This window comes from Callorhinchus milii, unplaced genomic scaffold, assembly GCF_018977255.1.
Source record: "Callorhinchus milii isolate IMCB2004 unplaced genomic scaffold, IMCB_Cmil_1.0 Scaffold3, whole genome shotgun sequence".
In the NCBI taxonomy this organism is placed as follows: domain Eukaryota; kingdom Metazoa; phylum Chordata; class Chondrichthyes; order Chimaeriformes; family Callorhinchidae; genus Callorhinchus; species Callorhinchus milii.
In genome coordinates, this window is record NW_024704744.1 from 9,570,032 (window position 1) to 9,587,649 (window position 17,618).

The following is a 17,618-nucleotide window of genomic DNA, read 5'->3' on the forward strand; positions in this document are numbered from 1 at the left end:
ACTGGAACTCCACTGCCACAAGATGCTCCTCCAAAAGCAGCCTCCAGCCATCTTCAGGCCTAGCCTTTGGGTCAGAGGTGGGGTAGGAAACATCCGTGCAGACAATCTTATCCTCAACAGATCTTCTCCTGACGTGAAAAGTGCTATATAAATGCAATTTGTTATTGTTATTGTTGCATTCATCAAAGATGGAATAATGGACACATCGTACATCTCAGTTTCTATCCCACAATTTAGAAAATAATATCTCAGGTTACAATATATAGTTTGGGACACAACATGTGCATGCGACTGCCAGGACCATGGTCTTCTTTCGCGAGCAAATTCTTATGTTCTTATGTAATTTACAATGCATCAGTTAGCAGTCAGAAGCTTGATCTCTTAGATGTCAGCTGAGTGTTTGATACCTGGCCCACAGAAAGCCTGTGTTTAAAGCCATCCGTAATTATTTTAACCTTGCCGTGCAGTACTGTCGTGCCGGATGAATGGCTCTTGTATAGAATCCTTCATGTAGTGTTGGAAATCACTGGACCTTTATAATAAACTGTTCATCAAAATCAAATTGCAATTAATCTTAAAAAAAATGAATTGCAAGTTATAATTAAAAATGTCACTGCCTCAACATATGAACATTGTGGTTTACTCCACTAACATTTATTGGTTCATTGATTCATTCCCCTTCAAGTAATATATGTGTTGTAAGGACTTTTTTTGTAGGCAGGTGGATCTCTTACTGCAATGCATGGTTTGAGGTCAGTTTGAGCTGCATAATATAGCTTTGTTTTCTCCGTCATAGCCTTGTGGCTCCCGCTATTCTATTCATTCTATGTCCTCTCAAGGGTTTGCATTGAACTCTCAAGATGTTTTTACTTACTTAAGGGATGCTATATAAATGCAAGTTGTATCTATATTATTTGGACTGTGTGGTGTAAGTCATATTTCTTGTTTCATAGTGACACAAATTTCAGAAGATTTCAGATTGTTTAGAATATGTTAAATATCAAGAAACAAAATTCTGCTAACTACATCTGCTGGCCACTGATGTCATATTTGTTATTTCATAGCGACACCCACTACTCATTGCCTTCACTCATCTAGCTCCGGCCTACTGAATGTCCCTCGTGCTCTCTGTTCCACCATAAGTTACTGTGCTTTCAGCCACTAGGTCTCGAAACTCTGGGACAATCTACCTCAATCCCTTTGTCTTGCTCCCTTCTTGCCCATCTTCAGGTCGTGACTGAAGACGTTCCTCTTGGACCGTGCTTATGGTCATCTCCCAATTCCTCCTGTCTCGGCATCGTGCTCCATCACTGTCAAGTGTTCTGGGACACTACCCTGCATGAGGGGAGCTATATAAATGCAAGTTATTGTTGTTGTTGATGTCCCTCATTTCATTACATTTACAACTGAGTAATGAAAAGCAAGCACGCCTGCTTCATCACATTTTAGAGCCAGGATAAGAACTTGTAAGATTCCAACAGCGGGAAAAGTTATAGACTTAACAGCTGTAACAAGTCACCGGTGCCAGGAGAAATCTTTGGACAAAACATTTTTTTTTGAGACTGAAGAAAATCTCCAAACAGTTTTTATTTCTGCTTGATACTGTTGCCGCCCTGCTCACAGCGAGCTTGTGCTCTCTGTTTGCCGCCATTTTGTGTAGGACCTATCACACAGAAAATCCCCAACTCAGGTGAACTTGCTCCAAGTTTTAGGGAGTATTTTTGGAATATTGAGGGATTAACGAAGCTGACCTGAAAACTGCTTCGCTAAGAATCTGAGTTCGTAACAGTGATCTGATCTTCAGGATCCAGCGCTGCCTCTTTCTTGAATCCCTCGAACAAATTTGGATTAATGTTGGCAATTCTTCATCTGGCTACATCATCAGGGATAAAGGTAGCATTTTTGACAGGTTTATCCCCCCTCCCCCACCTCCACCTCCATTTACCCACCACCTAAATGATTGAAGTTAACGCCAGAGTTTGTATTGAAGCAAAAGCCCAGGAGCAGGGATTGAACCAGATCTCATTTGGAAACTGGAGGCAGAACCTATCCGGGAGCTGGAATTTGCAGGAGCTATAATGCGACTCACCTTTCAGTGCCCTTGTTGCTTCATCAGAGCATGAAGTTCCAGAAACAGCTATTTACCCGCCCTAACAGTAAAAACAGTGCTGTGTTTTTAATCCCTCCCCCCCAAAGCTTAATTGATTCTCAAGTGCATGCGACTAAGGAATCCCAGAAAGTTGTCAGGAGCTGCAAATAGCTTCGGACACTTTGAAGTCTTTGTAACTTTAACCGCGCAGTTCGAAGGGTTATGTAGCCTCACGATAGTTGGGCATTTCACAAAATTTGTTTGGATGAAGAAGGTCTTCAGCCCATCAAATCTCATTTATCCAGAATACTCACCACACCGTCTTCCCTTCAATGCAACAAACTACTTTTTGAATTACTCTAGTGTCGTAGGCTCATCCTATCTTCCTGGCACCTGCTCCAATCATTAATTATTCTTTGAGTAAAGACAAACCTCCTAGTATCTGTCGTGAAATTGCTCTTTGCAACTTTTAACCTATGTCCTCCTGTTCTTCTGTCTTGGAACATTCTAAAGTTTTGTCTTGGGTTTGCGCATCAGCCTGGCTCAGTTGTTAACACTCTAATTTCTGTGTCAGAAGGTTTTTTCTGCAAGCCCCATGTTTGGACTCAAACTAATTTTGTCTAAGATGACACTCCAGTGCATTGCTGAGGTGTGCTGCATTGTCAGAGATGCCACCCTTCGGATGAGTTGTTACACTGAGGTCCCATCTGCCTGTTCAAGTGGGTGTTAAAGAACCCTTTGCTCTACTCGAAAAGAGAAAGGAGTTTTTCCCAATGTCCTGACCAACAAACCCTCAAATAAAATTAGTAATTTGTTTCCTGGCTGGTTGTAGAACATTGTTCCATGGAATTGGACTGCCGCATTCGCCTACAAATACAGAGTCACTCCAGTTTATAATAAATTGTGAAGCACTTTGGGACATCCCAAATATAATATTATTATTATTATTATCCCCTCAACAGGGGACATCCCAAATATAATATTATTATTATTATTATTATCCCCTCAACAGAAATTGAGCTATACCAAATGCAAGAATTATTATTACTTTTTCAAGCCCATTTAAATTTTATGCACCTCAATAAAATCCCCCCCGAGACTCTTCATAGTGAGGAAAGGAGAAACAGACAGATGAGGAAATTATTCATTTTAAATCATTTCCATAGGAAAGTGTCGTCCTCGCTCACCCATTGGAGATAATTACAATCCCAATTCCTTATTTCTTCACCATTAGGCTTTTATGCATTTCGCCCACAAGATACACAGTTAATCCACTCTACAATATATTCTGTGAAGTGCTTTGAAACGTCTCAATGACGTGATAAGGAGCTATATCAAATGCAAATATTATTTTTACTCTTCCTCTTCAAACGTTTATCCAGTGCCCGTTTCAATGTAGTTGTAGGTTCAGCCTCAATCGCCACTTGATGTGAAGCATTTCATGTCCAGATACCACTCTTGTGTGAAAACATTTCTTGAGACTTCTTCCTTAACTCTTCTAATGACCTTATGCTAAACATTTACCAAGTAAAGAGAATAATCTTTCCCTATACATATTTGATCAGGAGCAGTAAGATTACAAGATAATATAATCTTTCATACAATATAACTTTCAAAAGGGATATATACTTGAAAAAGAAAAAAAATTGCAAGGCTATAAGGAAAGAGCGGGGGAGTGGGACTAGTCGAGTCGCTCTTCCAAAGAGTCAGCACAGGCACGACGGGCCAATTGGCCTCCTTCTGTGCTGCAAGATTCTATGATACTGTGCATGTTATTTTTTCCAAAGTTTTTTTTTAAAAAATGGTTCTGGAGCAAAGGTGCCAAAAGTCACATGGGGGTTAAATTTTTTTTGCAAATTTTGTGAAACTTGGCCATACTTGTTCCATTAGTGACTGAGAAGTCGTGTGGGTCATTTTGTGGTTCAGTTTTGCCCTTGACACTGTTGTAAGTTTAGAACATCTCTGATGCTCAGTGACCATTATCTCCGGATCCTTTGCCTTATTGATGTTCCACATTTATAATAATAATCCTTGCATTTGATACAGCATTTTTCACGTCTTCTTTGCTGCTCCCAGCCTGGCTACCTCAGGACTCTCGCTGCAACCAATGCTCCTGGCATACCTTGCTCCCGTTCCTACCTCCCCATTTGACTGCTTGGATCCCCTGCCTTCTCTGATGCTTTGGTCTCAAGCTTTGTAGGTCCCAGACTGTGCCTGAAGTTGTTGCCCCAGCACCCGGGATGTTGATTCATTTCATGTCTCTGATTGTCCTATGGATTTATTGGATGATGCTTCAGTTAGATCTGATTGCTGCCAGTGCATATTATTCTAGTTGAGTTGCACTTCATTTATAAATACTTGTATTCATCTTAAATATGACAGATGTTAAAAAAAGAGGCACAAATACAATAGAGTTAACTGAACTATTGAACTCTACAAAGATAAATGTTCACGAGAACCTCTTGTACACTCTTATTAACAATTCTTGCATTTGGTTTATAATTTATGTCACGAGGACATCTCAACGTGCTTAACAGATTTACTGCAATGTGCAGTTACTGCATTTTGTAGACAATCACGGCAGCCAATTTGTACACAACAATGTCCCAGAAACAGACATCAAGTGAATGACTGCTCGCTTGAACTACATCCTGTTTGTTTCATACAAAGTAAGTTAGAAGATATTTACACTAAGTGATGCAGGCACACAAAATTGACATGTAAATTTTGACTGATGTTTTTGTGTGTGTTTGGATATATGCAGAAACCCATCACCATGCATAAGAGTATCCAAACAAGATTGAGAGTTCCACATTTTTATGCCAACTATAAATGGACATTTGCTATGCCTTTGAATAGAATGAAAACTCTCTTGCGGAGGGATGTACTCTGCTTACCTAATTTGGGAAGGCACAGGTTGGCAAGCACCAGGGCTTGATTGTCGCATGTGTGTTGGGGTACTACTGGAGTTCAATCTACTAAAACCAGGTAGCTTGCCATTGAGAGCATTGTCTGGCAAGTTTCTTGCTATTTGTCCAGCTAGGACTTACCTACCCATACGACTTTGGCTTGTAGGGTTAACAGGAGTCCAGTAGGAAGAATCCCTACTCTGCTCTCCAGTGACTGGTCTGCCTCTCCAACTCTTGCCGATTAGCCAAGCTAGCTGGTCTGCCATGAACAACATTTGATTCCCCACCCACTCCTGCCCTCCTCGGGAACCAGATAGCCAAGACTGCCATAGAGTATTGACTTGATTCTGACATTCCAAGCCAAGCAAGTCACCTTGGAGCTAGTTCAAGCCCAAGTCAATTCTGCTTGTCTTACTTTCCCCCACACTCCACCCCAAAGAGATAGATAGTCTTTTAGAAACCATTACAATTGAATTGTTTATGTATCTCATGCTTGAAAGTACTTATATATTTAGATTTATCAAATTGTCTTACTACTACAGAAAAAGGCTGCTTATTTTGTGTTAAGGTATGTTCAGTGTTATTCTATAGATGTGTCTCTAGACTCAGACAAAGCATTTGCTTCACATTGCCATATGCACCACTATAAATCTTGTATTCAGTTTTTAGCACGATTCTTAAGACCTATCGTTTTGATTATGCTATTAACCACCTTTGCAGTTCCCGTTCCATTTCCAGCTCGGGGATCCCAGTCAGTCAGCTGTGTGATGTGCTTTGAGGCACAAAATAAATGTAAATTGTAATTGTAAATCCATCCCAAAGGTAGACTGATTTCCATTTCTGACCAACCGATTTTGACTAAGGTGTCCCAACATAACAGCTTCTTAATGATAACAGCTAAATTTATTCAAGAAGACAAAATAATTTTGGATAGTTAATTGTATTTCATATGAGGTTTTATGCCTCTTCTAAATGCCATCACTTGATTGGCCTGTTGGTTAAGACTATATTTTTTTGGAGTATTGAAGTTTTCTTTGAAACTTCCAAGTAGAATTCATAGGATAACTGAGATCTTTCCACTTAATCGAAGACCAATGGAATACTTTTCTACACACTTGAAATTGGAAGTTCTCAAAGTTAAATTTCTCTCAGTGTTGCTAATGAAGTAATGTTGTAAAGCATACAGAAGAGCTTTTACATAGAGCAAGTTGAACTTTAAAGGAATAATTATCTGATGGAGTTTTGGCAATGAGTGTGATGGGAACATAAGAATATGATGGAGTCTTTTGGCATAGTGGCTAGAGTGAGAGGACTCCGGCTTGAATCCCGGGAAGTCCGAAACCTTTGGTAAGTTTCCTAATTTAAAACATTTCTCTTTATCTAGCAGTAAGTAGGAGCCCTGTTGTTAGTCGACTGGCAGATCGCTTTATGGGGGTAATAATCCCTTCAAAAACAAAATCTCGATCCACAACTGTTTGTGTGACACTGCTGCCACATTTCGCCCTCAAATTGTACAGTAAATTCACTTTACAGTATAATAATAATTATAATAATTCTTCTATTTGATATAGCGCCTTATCACGTCTTCGAGACGTCACAAAGCACTTCACAGAATATACTGTAAAGTGTATATTTTGCGGACAAAACACATATATCCTGTGAACCGCTTTGAGATGTCTTGATGATGTAATGGATCTATATCAAAAGCAAGGATTATTATTATGATATTATTTGTTATGAAAGGAATAGGAGGCCATTCACCCATTGTGCTTGTTCTACCAGTTTATTACATAATGGAATTCTATTTTCCTGCATTTTCACCATGCCCATTTACTTCTCAACTACCTTTCTAATTCCTGCATTAGATAGAGCGTCTTATCATGTGGAGTCCTGTAGCTCAGTGGTTAGAGCACTCGCCTTGTAAGCGAGACACCTGGGTTCAATTCCAGGCGGGGCGAAACCTTGGGAAAGTTTCCTTACTCCACACGCCTAATAATAATCCCTCCAAAACAAAACAATAATAAATTGGTCATTTTCAATCCACGACTGTTTGTGGGAAACTGCTGCACGCAATTGGCTGCCGCGTTTCATCCACAAATATACAGTCAATTCACTTTACAGTATATTCTGTGAAGCACTTTGAGACATCTAGAAGACATGAAAAGCACTATATCAAATGCAAGGATTATTATTATTGTTATTGTCGAGATGTTCACAGGATATACCTTAAAGTGGTTTGACTATTTGTGGGTGAATGCGGCAACCAATTTACACACAGCCAATCTCCCTTCCTCTATCTCCCTTTTAAACACCCCCAGTTGATTCTACCACAAAAGTCTGGACAAGTATTCAGCCTATTCACAAGCCTCTTTGTGAAGAAATGTTTTCTGATGATTGTCCTAGTGCTCAGTTTTAATTTTAATGGTATGTGCCTAGAGAGCCTGTTACCGAAGGCATCACAACACAGCCCAATCTTGTGTTCATCTGATGACCACAGACATTATCGAGCCTGTGTTGGTTTTGAGCTCCCAAGACATGTTATACACATAAATAATAGTACATTCCACATTGGGAGGACAGCACTTCACAGTTCACAATTCTGGGGGGTGGGGGGGGGGAGTTGGTGAGGACAGTAAAAATGACCAAAAGGACTATCAAAGTATTATGTTTTGAGACTTACCTTGAAAGAGGGGAGGGTGGGGACCTAGTAATGGAATTTCAGAGAGCAGGCTCCAAATGGCTAAAAGCCACCCGCCAATGGTGGGGTCGATATCATCCATGGGAATGGCTGGGTTGGTGTATGTGAGGCAGGTTACAGAGGTGGGTAGGGTGGGGCGAGACCAAGGAAGGATTTAAATTTGAAATTGAGGATCTTGAGCTTACGGGGCCTGGTACAACGTAAATGTTGAAACTCCTGTTTGTTGCTGAAAAAACAATAATAAGAACATAAGAACAATAATTGCATTTATATAGCCTATTTCCCATGGGGTAGAAGTTTTAAAATTACCAGCGATGCAGCCCTTCAGATGAGACATCAAACCAAGGTCAGAGGAAGAGGTTATAGATCCTATGACAATGTTTGAAAAGAGAAGGAAGTTTCTCCTTGTATCCTGACCAACAGTTCTCCAAATAAATTCATCATTCATTATTTGTGGGACGTTACAAATTAACTGTTCTGTTTGTTGACAAATACACAGTGAAAACCTGCAAAATGCTTTGAGATGTTTGGACATGGTGAGGTGTTATATCAAATGCAAGGATAATTTTTTAGTATTGCCATCAGAAATAAACAAGCAATTCCCAAGAATTAGAATACTGCTGACTCAGCAATACTGAGTATTTTTTAAGTATATCATTCCAATTTTCCTTAAAACTGTTTCCTTTTGCTTTGCAAAGAGCATTTAGCATAAGAATTCATGTTATTAATTAATCATTTAAGGAGAGCTTACATAGAACTGCTTGTTCAGATGGATGTCTCCTAAAATTACAATAATAATCATCCTTACAATTCATATGATCTTTTCACATTGGGAGTCTTTCACATCTCAAAGCACTTCACAGGATATACTGTGAAGTGTAGTGACTGTGTATTCTGTAGGCAAAATGCAACAGTGATGAATTGTTGCATTGTGGGACATTTCGTTCTTTGAATGGTGTCCTGGTCAATAACTTTGCCAAGTTCATAGAAGCCACTGGCTGAAGGCAGTTTCAGTGAAACTATTTGAGCAAAGTCATGGAAGAAAGGGGTGGGTGGTTACGTACTGTTCACTGGAGGCACTCAGCAACTGGGACATCATTGGAAGTAGAATGTCCGCGTACTACATTTTTCGCTCTCCTTGGCAAGTTTGGTATCTATCTCTTTTTCTATGATTTCATTACGGCACCCCAATTTGTAGACATTCAAATGTGATATATCACTAACAAGGAAGAATTCCTGTAAATAAATATTGATTTGAGCTCTTGCCTGTTTTCCAATTAAGATCATGTACCAGAATGACTGATTAAGGACTGTCATTGATGTCACAAACCTCCTAAGCAGATTTGCTGATCAGAAGCTCTGCATCAGTGACTCTGACAGCTGAAATCTTTAATTGCTTTTAATATATTACTATAAATACCACCTCATTTATTGCACTGAACAGTTGCTTGTTGAATACATTTGCATTTTAACTGACAATTGTTAATCTAAATGTATTTTATGAGGAAGAGGAGAAAGAGCTTGTAGCAAGTGCTTGAGAATCAGTATTGAGCTTCTTCTAATGCAGCCTGGAAAGCTCCTGCTTATTGGAACAATCAGGTAGTGTACTCCAACACAATTTATCTGCCAGTGTTAGAGAATTTATCGGTACAGACCATAAAAGTTTTATATCGCTTGCAATGCATCACTTTAAAGGGTTGAAATCAAACTATGATACATTGTCTAGCTGGATTTACATACGTTTGACCAATTCCCACAAGACGTTTACTGCCGAAGTAAATCTAACAAAGGAAATATAAGGTGATTGTGCACGCTGTGCTTCGCGTGATGTATTGCAAAAACGTAACCCAGAGATGCGTTTATATGGCTTTATTTCTGGTATTTGAAACCACTCCAAGAGTTTGTCTGCCTTTTATTTGTGATAATCAATGGTGTGGAAAAGAGCCTGCATTTATCGAGTCTCTCCTTGCACATTTACTTTTTTTAAAAATAAGAGTTTGTAATATTGCTTTCATGTTTATTCACAAGAAATCTATGAGGTTCATGGGAATGTGGGAGCTGTGTTTATACTCTGTGCTTCATGCATTCAAGAGGCCTGTGTTTCAACAGAAGAAATAATGAGTAGATATCCCAGCTATTGAAAATCTCCATCTGAAAAACACTGGAAGTAGTTGTGTAGGACTCACTGATACACTGCAACACAAATTTATATTGATACAGCACCTTACGCATCGGGAGGACATCCCCAGGTGCTTAACAGTCCTGACGTAGAGGTGGGAGGTGAGGGAAAAGGGGTGGGAAAGATGACCGAAGGTGCAGTCAAAGAGGTAGTTCTTGAGACGGACTTTGAAAGTGGTGAGAGAGTGAATGAGTCAGAAGGTCTCAAGGATGGACTTCCAGAGTGTGGGGGTAATGTATAATGATGATCATGTATAAATATATCATATAAATATAAGTAATGTAGAAGGTTGATGGTAAAGTCACTTACACAGATTTACAAAGAATGTGCAGCACGGAAACAGGCCACTTGGCCCAACTAGTTGACAGGTGTTTATACTCAATGCGAGTCTCCACCCACTCCTTACTTCCTCCCATACCCTTCTATTCCCCTCTTCCTCATGCGAAGGTCTTGCTTCCTCTTGTATTGAATCTGTCTGATTCAATCACTGCTTCAGGCAGCGAGTTCCATAATGTCACTACCTTCTGCATGACGTTGTTCCTTTTAAAATCTATTTCTCCCACATAATATAGTCAATTCACTTTACAGTATATTCCGTGATACGGCACTATATCAAATGTAAGGATTATTTTATTATTTTAGATTCCCTAGTCACTATCTTATATTTGTGCCATTCGAACAGATGTTGAGATTTCTCTTGAGCCTAAGCTGTGAACCAACACGTCATATTGTAGTGTCTCAGCAATGCAAAGCGGACAGCTTAATAACATGTTAGTAACGCTGCAGTAAATAACATGCTGAATAACTCTTTAACTAATGAATAAATACTGTCAAGATGTAATAACAGAACTATAAGCCATTCATAACTGTCATGTAACAAGTGTTTTCATTTAGAATTTGTTTGGTATAATTTGCCAGAAATCAACAATTGATTGTCGCTCAATAAATATGGTCATTAATGTTTCCATATAAACTGCAATCTGATCAATGGGGCTCCATTAGGATCCTGTCTTTTGAACCACAGTTTGGAGCCTTATTTAATTGTTCAAGCTTTTCTCACACACAGTTAAAAGTTAACTGATTGCTTGTAATCTGTCACAGATATCATTATTTTTTGAACAATGAACATTTGGCTATGAACCATTCCAAACAATTGCTGCTATTAAATCAATGCAAATTGTCCTCATTTCAAACGTTCAATACATTATTATAAATTGCTTACACGTTGTGGATGGTGTTTTGAACATGCCCCGAAGCCAATCTAACAATTTACTAAATACATAAAATGCTATTGAGAAAGGATTTAAAACTGAAGTAAAGCAACCACTTTTATCTTTAGTCCGCTGAATGTCTGGCACACGTGAATCCTGTCATCGTGCTTAAGAGTATCCAAACTAGACTAAGAGTTCCATGGGTGCGAACACATTTCCCTCAACTTGCACTCTCTCCTCTATGTCGTTTCCTTTCTCCTGGTGTCCTGGCCAACAATCCCTCCAATAACATTGACTCACTCCATGGCTGTTTGTGGGGCATTGCTGTGTGCAACTGACTGGCACAATTTGTCCACAAAATACATAATTAATCCATTTACATTATATTCTGTGAAATGCTTTGAAACATGATGTTATTAAGCGCAATATCAAATGCAAGGATTATTATGAGTAGTTACAACAAGTTGTATTCATACAACAACAACAATAACTTGGATTCATATAGCACCCTCCACGCTGGACGGCGTCTCAGAGCTCTGAGGGAGTGGGAGGAGAGGTGTGCGCGGAGTTGATTGGCAACAACGCATTCTAGGACTTTTGCAAGGAAAGACAGGTTTGAAATAGGGCAGTAGTGCCTGGAGTTTGGGGGATCTAAGGAAGGTTTTTTGAGGAGGGGGGTGATGACAGCAGTTTTGAGGGGGGCAGGGACTGATCCAGAGGAGAAGGACTGGTTGATGATATCAGTCAGTAGTGGACAGAGGAGGGGGAGCTGGGTGACCAGCAAGTTGGTTGAGAGGGGGTCGAGGCAGCAGGTGGTGGGTTTCATTAAGGTGATGGTGAGTGAGAGGGAGGAAGGAGAGATGGGGAGGAAGGAATGTAGGATGTGGGTCGTGGGAGGAGCTGATGATGGGGAGGTTGAGGGGGACGGAGAGGGGGTGATGGTGGGTGACAAGAGGCAGGAGGATGAGGCTGCGTGGCGGATGTTATGTATTTTGGATGAAAAGAAGTCCAAGACCTCCTCGCACTTAGCATTGGATGTGAAGATTGAGGAGGCCTGAGGATGCGCAGGGAGGAGGTAGTGGGTGGTGGACAAAAGGATTGTTTTTAGCCTCCAAGATGATATTCGAGGTAGGCTCGAAGGGCCGAATGGCCAACTCCTGCTCCTACATGTTATGTTATGTTGGAGTAGAAGGCCGTTTTCGAGCACGTCAAGAACGGTGGTAGCTGTGAAGATGCTCGAGCCACAGTTGGCGGTGAACTGTCAGGCCAGTTTTCTGCCATCTGCGCTCGAGCAGCCAGGTTTGGGTTTTTAGGGAGCGGAGATGATTGTTATACCAGGGGGATCGGGAGGTTTTGGGATGGTCCTGGATTTCAGGGGGAGGGAGTTGAAAGTGGAGGAGAGGCGATCATGGAGCAGCTGGACAGCTGCTTCAGGATCTTTGCGGGTGGAAGGCCAGAGGAATAGGATATTTGAGGATGTGAGGTCCTTTGTGAGGGTCTCAGGGGGTAGCCTTTTCCACAGGTGGTAGATATGGTTGACGGCTTGGTGGAGGAGAGAGGGATGTGAGAGAAGAAGGAGATGAGGAAGTGGTCCGAGATGGCGGTAGACCAGGAGGATTTTCAGTGGGAGAGAGGGATAGAAGAGGGTGAGGTGCTCAAAGGAGGGGAAGCAGCCAGAGGAGTAGGGGGAAAGACCAAGGGAGGCTTTGGAGATGAGGGCCACCCCGCCGCCACATTGATTTGGATGGTGATTGTGGTGGAAGGAGTAGCCTGGAGGGGAGGCTTCAACTAGGGGGACATGGTCATTGGGGGAGAGCCAAGTTTCTATGAGCCCAAGAATGTCGAGATGCTTGTCCAGGATGAAGTCATGGATGGTGAGGGCTTTGTTAGAGAGGGAATGGACATTTTGAAGGGAAATGTGAGTGGGTTTGCTGGTGGGAGGAGAGGGAGGAGAGAGTGATGCGGAGAGGATTTATACAGTGCCCTTCATACAAGGTAGCAAGGTGGAGCGCTCCCCAGAGAGACACAACGTGCTCACCTAATCATAGACAGTATTAGGTGCAGGTTAACAAGAGCCAAGGATTGGGAACCTCGGATAATGCATTGAAGTACTGCTGGAGCAAACATATCTGAAGTATATTTACTCAGCGTTTAGGAATGTTTCCCTTTTCACAGGTAGAGTTGTTGAGATTGAAGGCTAAAATAACACCACATTTAATCATAACACTATTTTGAATGTTTCTTATTCTTAAACAAAAGGCAAAACACTGCAGATGCTGGAAGTCTGAAATAAAAATAGAAGTTGCTGGGAACACTTAGCAGTTCAGGCAGCATCTATCGAGAGAGGAAAGTCAGTTAATGTTTCAGGTCGATGACCTTTGTCAAACCTCTCTCCATAGATGCTGCCTGACCTGCTAAGTGTTCCCAGTGACTTGTTTCTTAATCTTTGTTTATTAAAATTGGAACAAATCATCAGTGTTAACAAAAAAAGATATGCTGTCTTTCGTCTTTTATTTACAAGTTTGCTGAATTGTTAATATTCGTGGTGAAATATGAGATATGAGAAGATATTATACTGTACATTAATTATTGATAGGAATGTCCCAATAACCAGGGATATTCTCTGAAAGAATATTGCAGCTTTGTTATATGACAAATGAGTAATTCCCCACCAGTGAAGGAAGCTTTAATTTGTTTTATAATCATAGAAATGTAAGCACAGAAGAAGGCCATTCAGCTCATTGGGTCTGTGCTGGCTCTTTGAAACAGCAATCTATTTGTTCATTGCTGCAAAAGACTCCTTTTTAGTCTTGAAAACTAATATGGATTCAACCTCGATCACTGCACCTGGCAGGGCATTCCGCATCCTAACAACTCTCTGTGTAAAAGAATTGCTCCTCATCTCATCCTTTGCTCTTTTGGTAATTCTTGATTAATTGGATCTTTGCTTAAATTGGTGCCCTCAAGTTACTGACTCACTGACAAGTGGAAATAATTTCACCCTATTGACTCTATCAAAACACCTAATAATGTTAAAGACCTTTTATCAGGTCTCCCTTCAACCTTCTCTGTTACAGTGAAAATAGGCACAGTTGTTCTGGTCTGTGCTCCTAGATTTTATGCCTTACAAAGCTTTAACTTCAATGTAAAGATTCTCATTATTATTATTATTATATAATTATAGAATCAATTGTATTAACATTACAACAACAACAATATTACACTTGTAAAGCACTTTCATGTTGGGAGGACATCCCAAGGCGCTGGACAGACAGAGTTACGGATCTGAGTTGGGGGTCGGGGTCAGGGAGGTGGAGGGCAAGAGGTGGGAAGCAGGAAGATCGAAAGCAAGTTCGAAGAGGAGGGTCTTGAGATGGGTCTTGAAGGTGGCAAGGGAGTGGACGAGGCAGAGGGACTGCGAGATGAAGTTCCAGAGGGTGGGGGCAGAGTGTCAGAAGGCCCGCCCGCCAATAGTGGGGCGAGTGAGGCGGGGGAAGTGAAGCAGGCTGGAGCCCGCTGAGTGGGGGGAGCGAGCAGGATGGTAGCGGATTAGTAGGAAGCAGAGCCAGGGGGGAGCAAGACCATGGAGGGCTTTAAAGGTGAGGACCAGGATCTTGAAGTGTATCCTCTGTGTGATTGGAACCCAGTAGAGTTGAGCGAGGATAGGGGTGATAGGGTCACAGAGTCTAGTGCGGGAGAGGACACAGGCTGCAGAGTTCTCGATGATCTGCAGCCTGTGGAGGCAGGACTTGGGGAGGCCAACAAACAAGGAGTTTGCATAGTCGAACCTCGATGTAATGAAGGCGTGTATGAGGGTTTCGGCGGCCTGTGGTGTGAGACAGTGGCGGAGGCGGAGCCGGGTGGTGTTGCGGAGGTGGAGGAAGGCAGAGCGGGTCATGGCGCAGATATGGGGTAGAAAAGATAGTTGAGTGTCAAACAAGACCCCAAGTTTCCGGACTGGCTTAGCAAGGTGGAGTGGGTAACCATGGATGGTGATGCTGTCAGTGCTTGAGGTGAGGAGGTGCTGATGGGAGCCAATCAGGAGAGTATTTTGAGCCTGGTATAAGAAAGACATTAAAAAAAACTATTTTTTCTAAAACTGAGACCATCACCCTGGTCTCCACCACTCTTCCTCTTAAACCGTTGCAGCTGTTGATTATTCTGTGGGTAAAATCAAATGCTTTTTATTGTCTGACCTGACATTTCTCTTCACAGCCCTGGAGCTGTGAACCTTTTATTGTACAAGAAGTAAGAACAGACATTTTCAAGGGGAGCTCACACTCTTTTTGCCTTTTTGTTCCAATCAACAGATCATCAAGCTCCGTTTCGAAGAGTTTGACTTGGAAAGAGGTTACGATACTTTGACTGTGGGCGACGGAGGAAAAGTAGGAGATACCAGGACCGTTTTGTATGCGTGAGTATTGCTTCCTAAAATTCCTGTTACTTAATCCTATATGTCTTTGGTGCGGATGAAGTGTTGAAGAAAAGGTTGGAGGTTGTGGTGACTGATTTGAAAGTTACTGAACCACAGGGAAGATTGATGTTTGGAATCTGTTTAGTCCAAATTTTACCATCCAGTCTTCAAGATGCAGGATTCGAGTGGAAAATATTTGTTTGCGTGTTCCTATCAAACATAATATTNAAAAAACCTTACATTTGATATAGCGCCTTTTTGTAAAGTTCTGTATATTTTGTGCAAATATTCCAATTATTAAGCATAGTAGAATCCCACAGACAGTCATGGATTTAACTATAATTGGCAGTATTTCTTAACAGGATTTCTCATTTAGGAATCCAGCTCAAATTCCCATCGGCCGCCAGGATGGATTCCATTGTGGGAGTACATTGTGCCGGAATGACATTCCTATAAATTGTCTTTCATACTTCCAGTTACTGGAAGGAGAATCCCTTCTGTGTTGATCCCTCTGTAAGAAATGTCATTAGGAAGAAAGGGAGAGATTCAGCCCACCTAGAATTTATTAGTATGTCAGTGTTTATCACTCTCTATTCCCTGATGTACACATCAAGTTTCCTCTTTAAAGTCTCAAAAGTATATGAATGAAATCATTCTTTTAACATGCTGAAAATTTAGAATCTTCCTTATGCCAGGCACTAAGGAAGTTCCTTTTTTTCCTGCTCAAAAAAGCCCCTTAAAATTGCAAGTGACTTGCTGTTTCAGAACCAGAGACACTTACAGTTTAGAGCAGGCTATTCAGTTCAGTGTGTCTGTGCTGCCTTACTGAAAGAGTTTTCCCTGATCCCATTCTCCTATCTTTTCCCCATAGTGTTTTGTATTTCCTGTTTTCACAGATTTATCTAATTCCCCCTTGAAATCTAATGTGGATTCTGCCTCGACCATGGTTCCAGACAGGGCATTCCACTTCCTAACAACCCTCTGTGTGAAATAAAATCTGACCTCTCGCTTTCCTTTTAATGACACTAAAAGATGTATAGGTTAGCAGAGCTCTATGCAAAGCTTTTGCCAGCCCACCACAAAAGCAGTTGGGAGTAGATAGTGTAAATGCAAATATTTATTCCCATTTGGGGTACTTCTGGAAGAGATAATGATTCATATCTAGCAATATGTGCCTGGCATAAGGAAGACATTAAAAAAAACTTGCAATTTTATACAGTGTCTAATGTCAGGAGGACATCTAAAATTCTTCCCAGGATTTTACTGTAATGTAAAGTGACTGTTTATCTTGTAACTGAACTCCCTATAGCAATGTCTCACAAACAGCCATGAAGTGAATGACTAATTTTATCGGGGAGAGAATTGGAGTCCTGTAGCTCAGTAGATAGAGCGCTCACCTGGCAAGTGAGAGACCTGGGTTTGACTCCTCGGCAGGGCAAAACATTAGGCAAATCTGCTTACTCCACTTGCCTCTGTTTATTTAACAGTAAGTAGGAACTGGTTGTTCCTCAGTTCCTCAGTTCCTCAGCCAATCGACTGACAACTGGGTTCCTACTTACTGCTCGGTAAACAGAGACGTGTGGAGTAAAGAAACTTGCCCAACTTTTCGCCCAGCCGGGAATCGAATCCAGGTCATCTCATTTGCGAGGCGAATGCTCTAACCACTGAGGCACAGCACTCCACTTTTGCCATGTCTCAGAATTATGCACCAGTTTAGATCTGTATGTTCCACTGAAGAGAAAAAAGAACTTGCAGTATCTTATTATGCTTGCCTCCTTCAAGGCCCATCTCAAGACCTTCCACTTTGTTGGCTACACTCCTTGTCCCACACACATCCTGATCCGAAACCCCAGCCATCATCATTAATTTCTCCCAAAGCTCATCACCATAAGTGACTTGAAGTACTGGAATTTTGAAAGTTTCTCCTCTGTACAGAACACACACACGTACATTACCCTGTCAGTCTGGCTCAGTTGGCAGCACTGTCACTTCAGAGTCAGAAGCTTGTGGCTAGTAGCACAGGAATTTATGATTTGTAAACACTGCATTTGCAATCCCTAATTTGTTAATTTTATTGTCATTGAACTCAATCAGTTCTCACGTTCAACTGTTTCATTT

General features: G+C 41.2%; 1 protein-coding gene across 1 annotated transcript in view; it reads left to right on the forward strand.

The window, feature by feature from the left end:
• The window catches only part of LOC103179026 (CUB and sushi domain-containing protein 1), a 1,038,598-nt gene that overhangs the window by 699,824 nt on the left and 321,156 nt on the right, over positions 1-17,618 (forward strand). Inside the window, exon 11 of the mRNA XM_042332909.1 lies at positions 15,397-15,500. Within this exon, the coding sequence (XP_042188843.1) occupies positions 15,397-15,500 (104 nt within the window). The remainder of the gene's footprint in view (positions 1-15,396; positions 15,501-17,618) is intronic.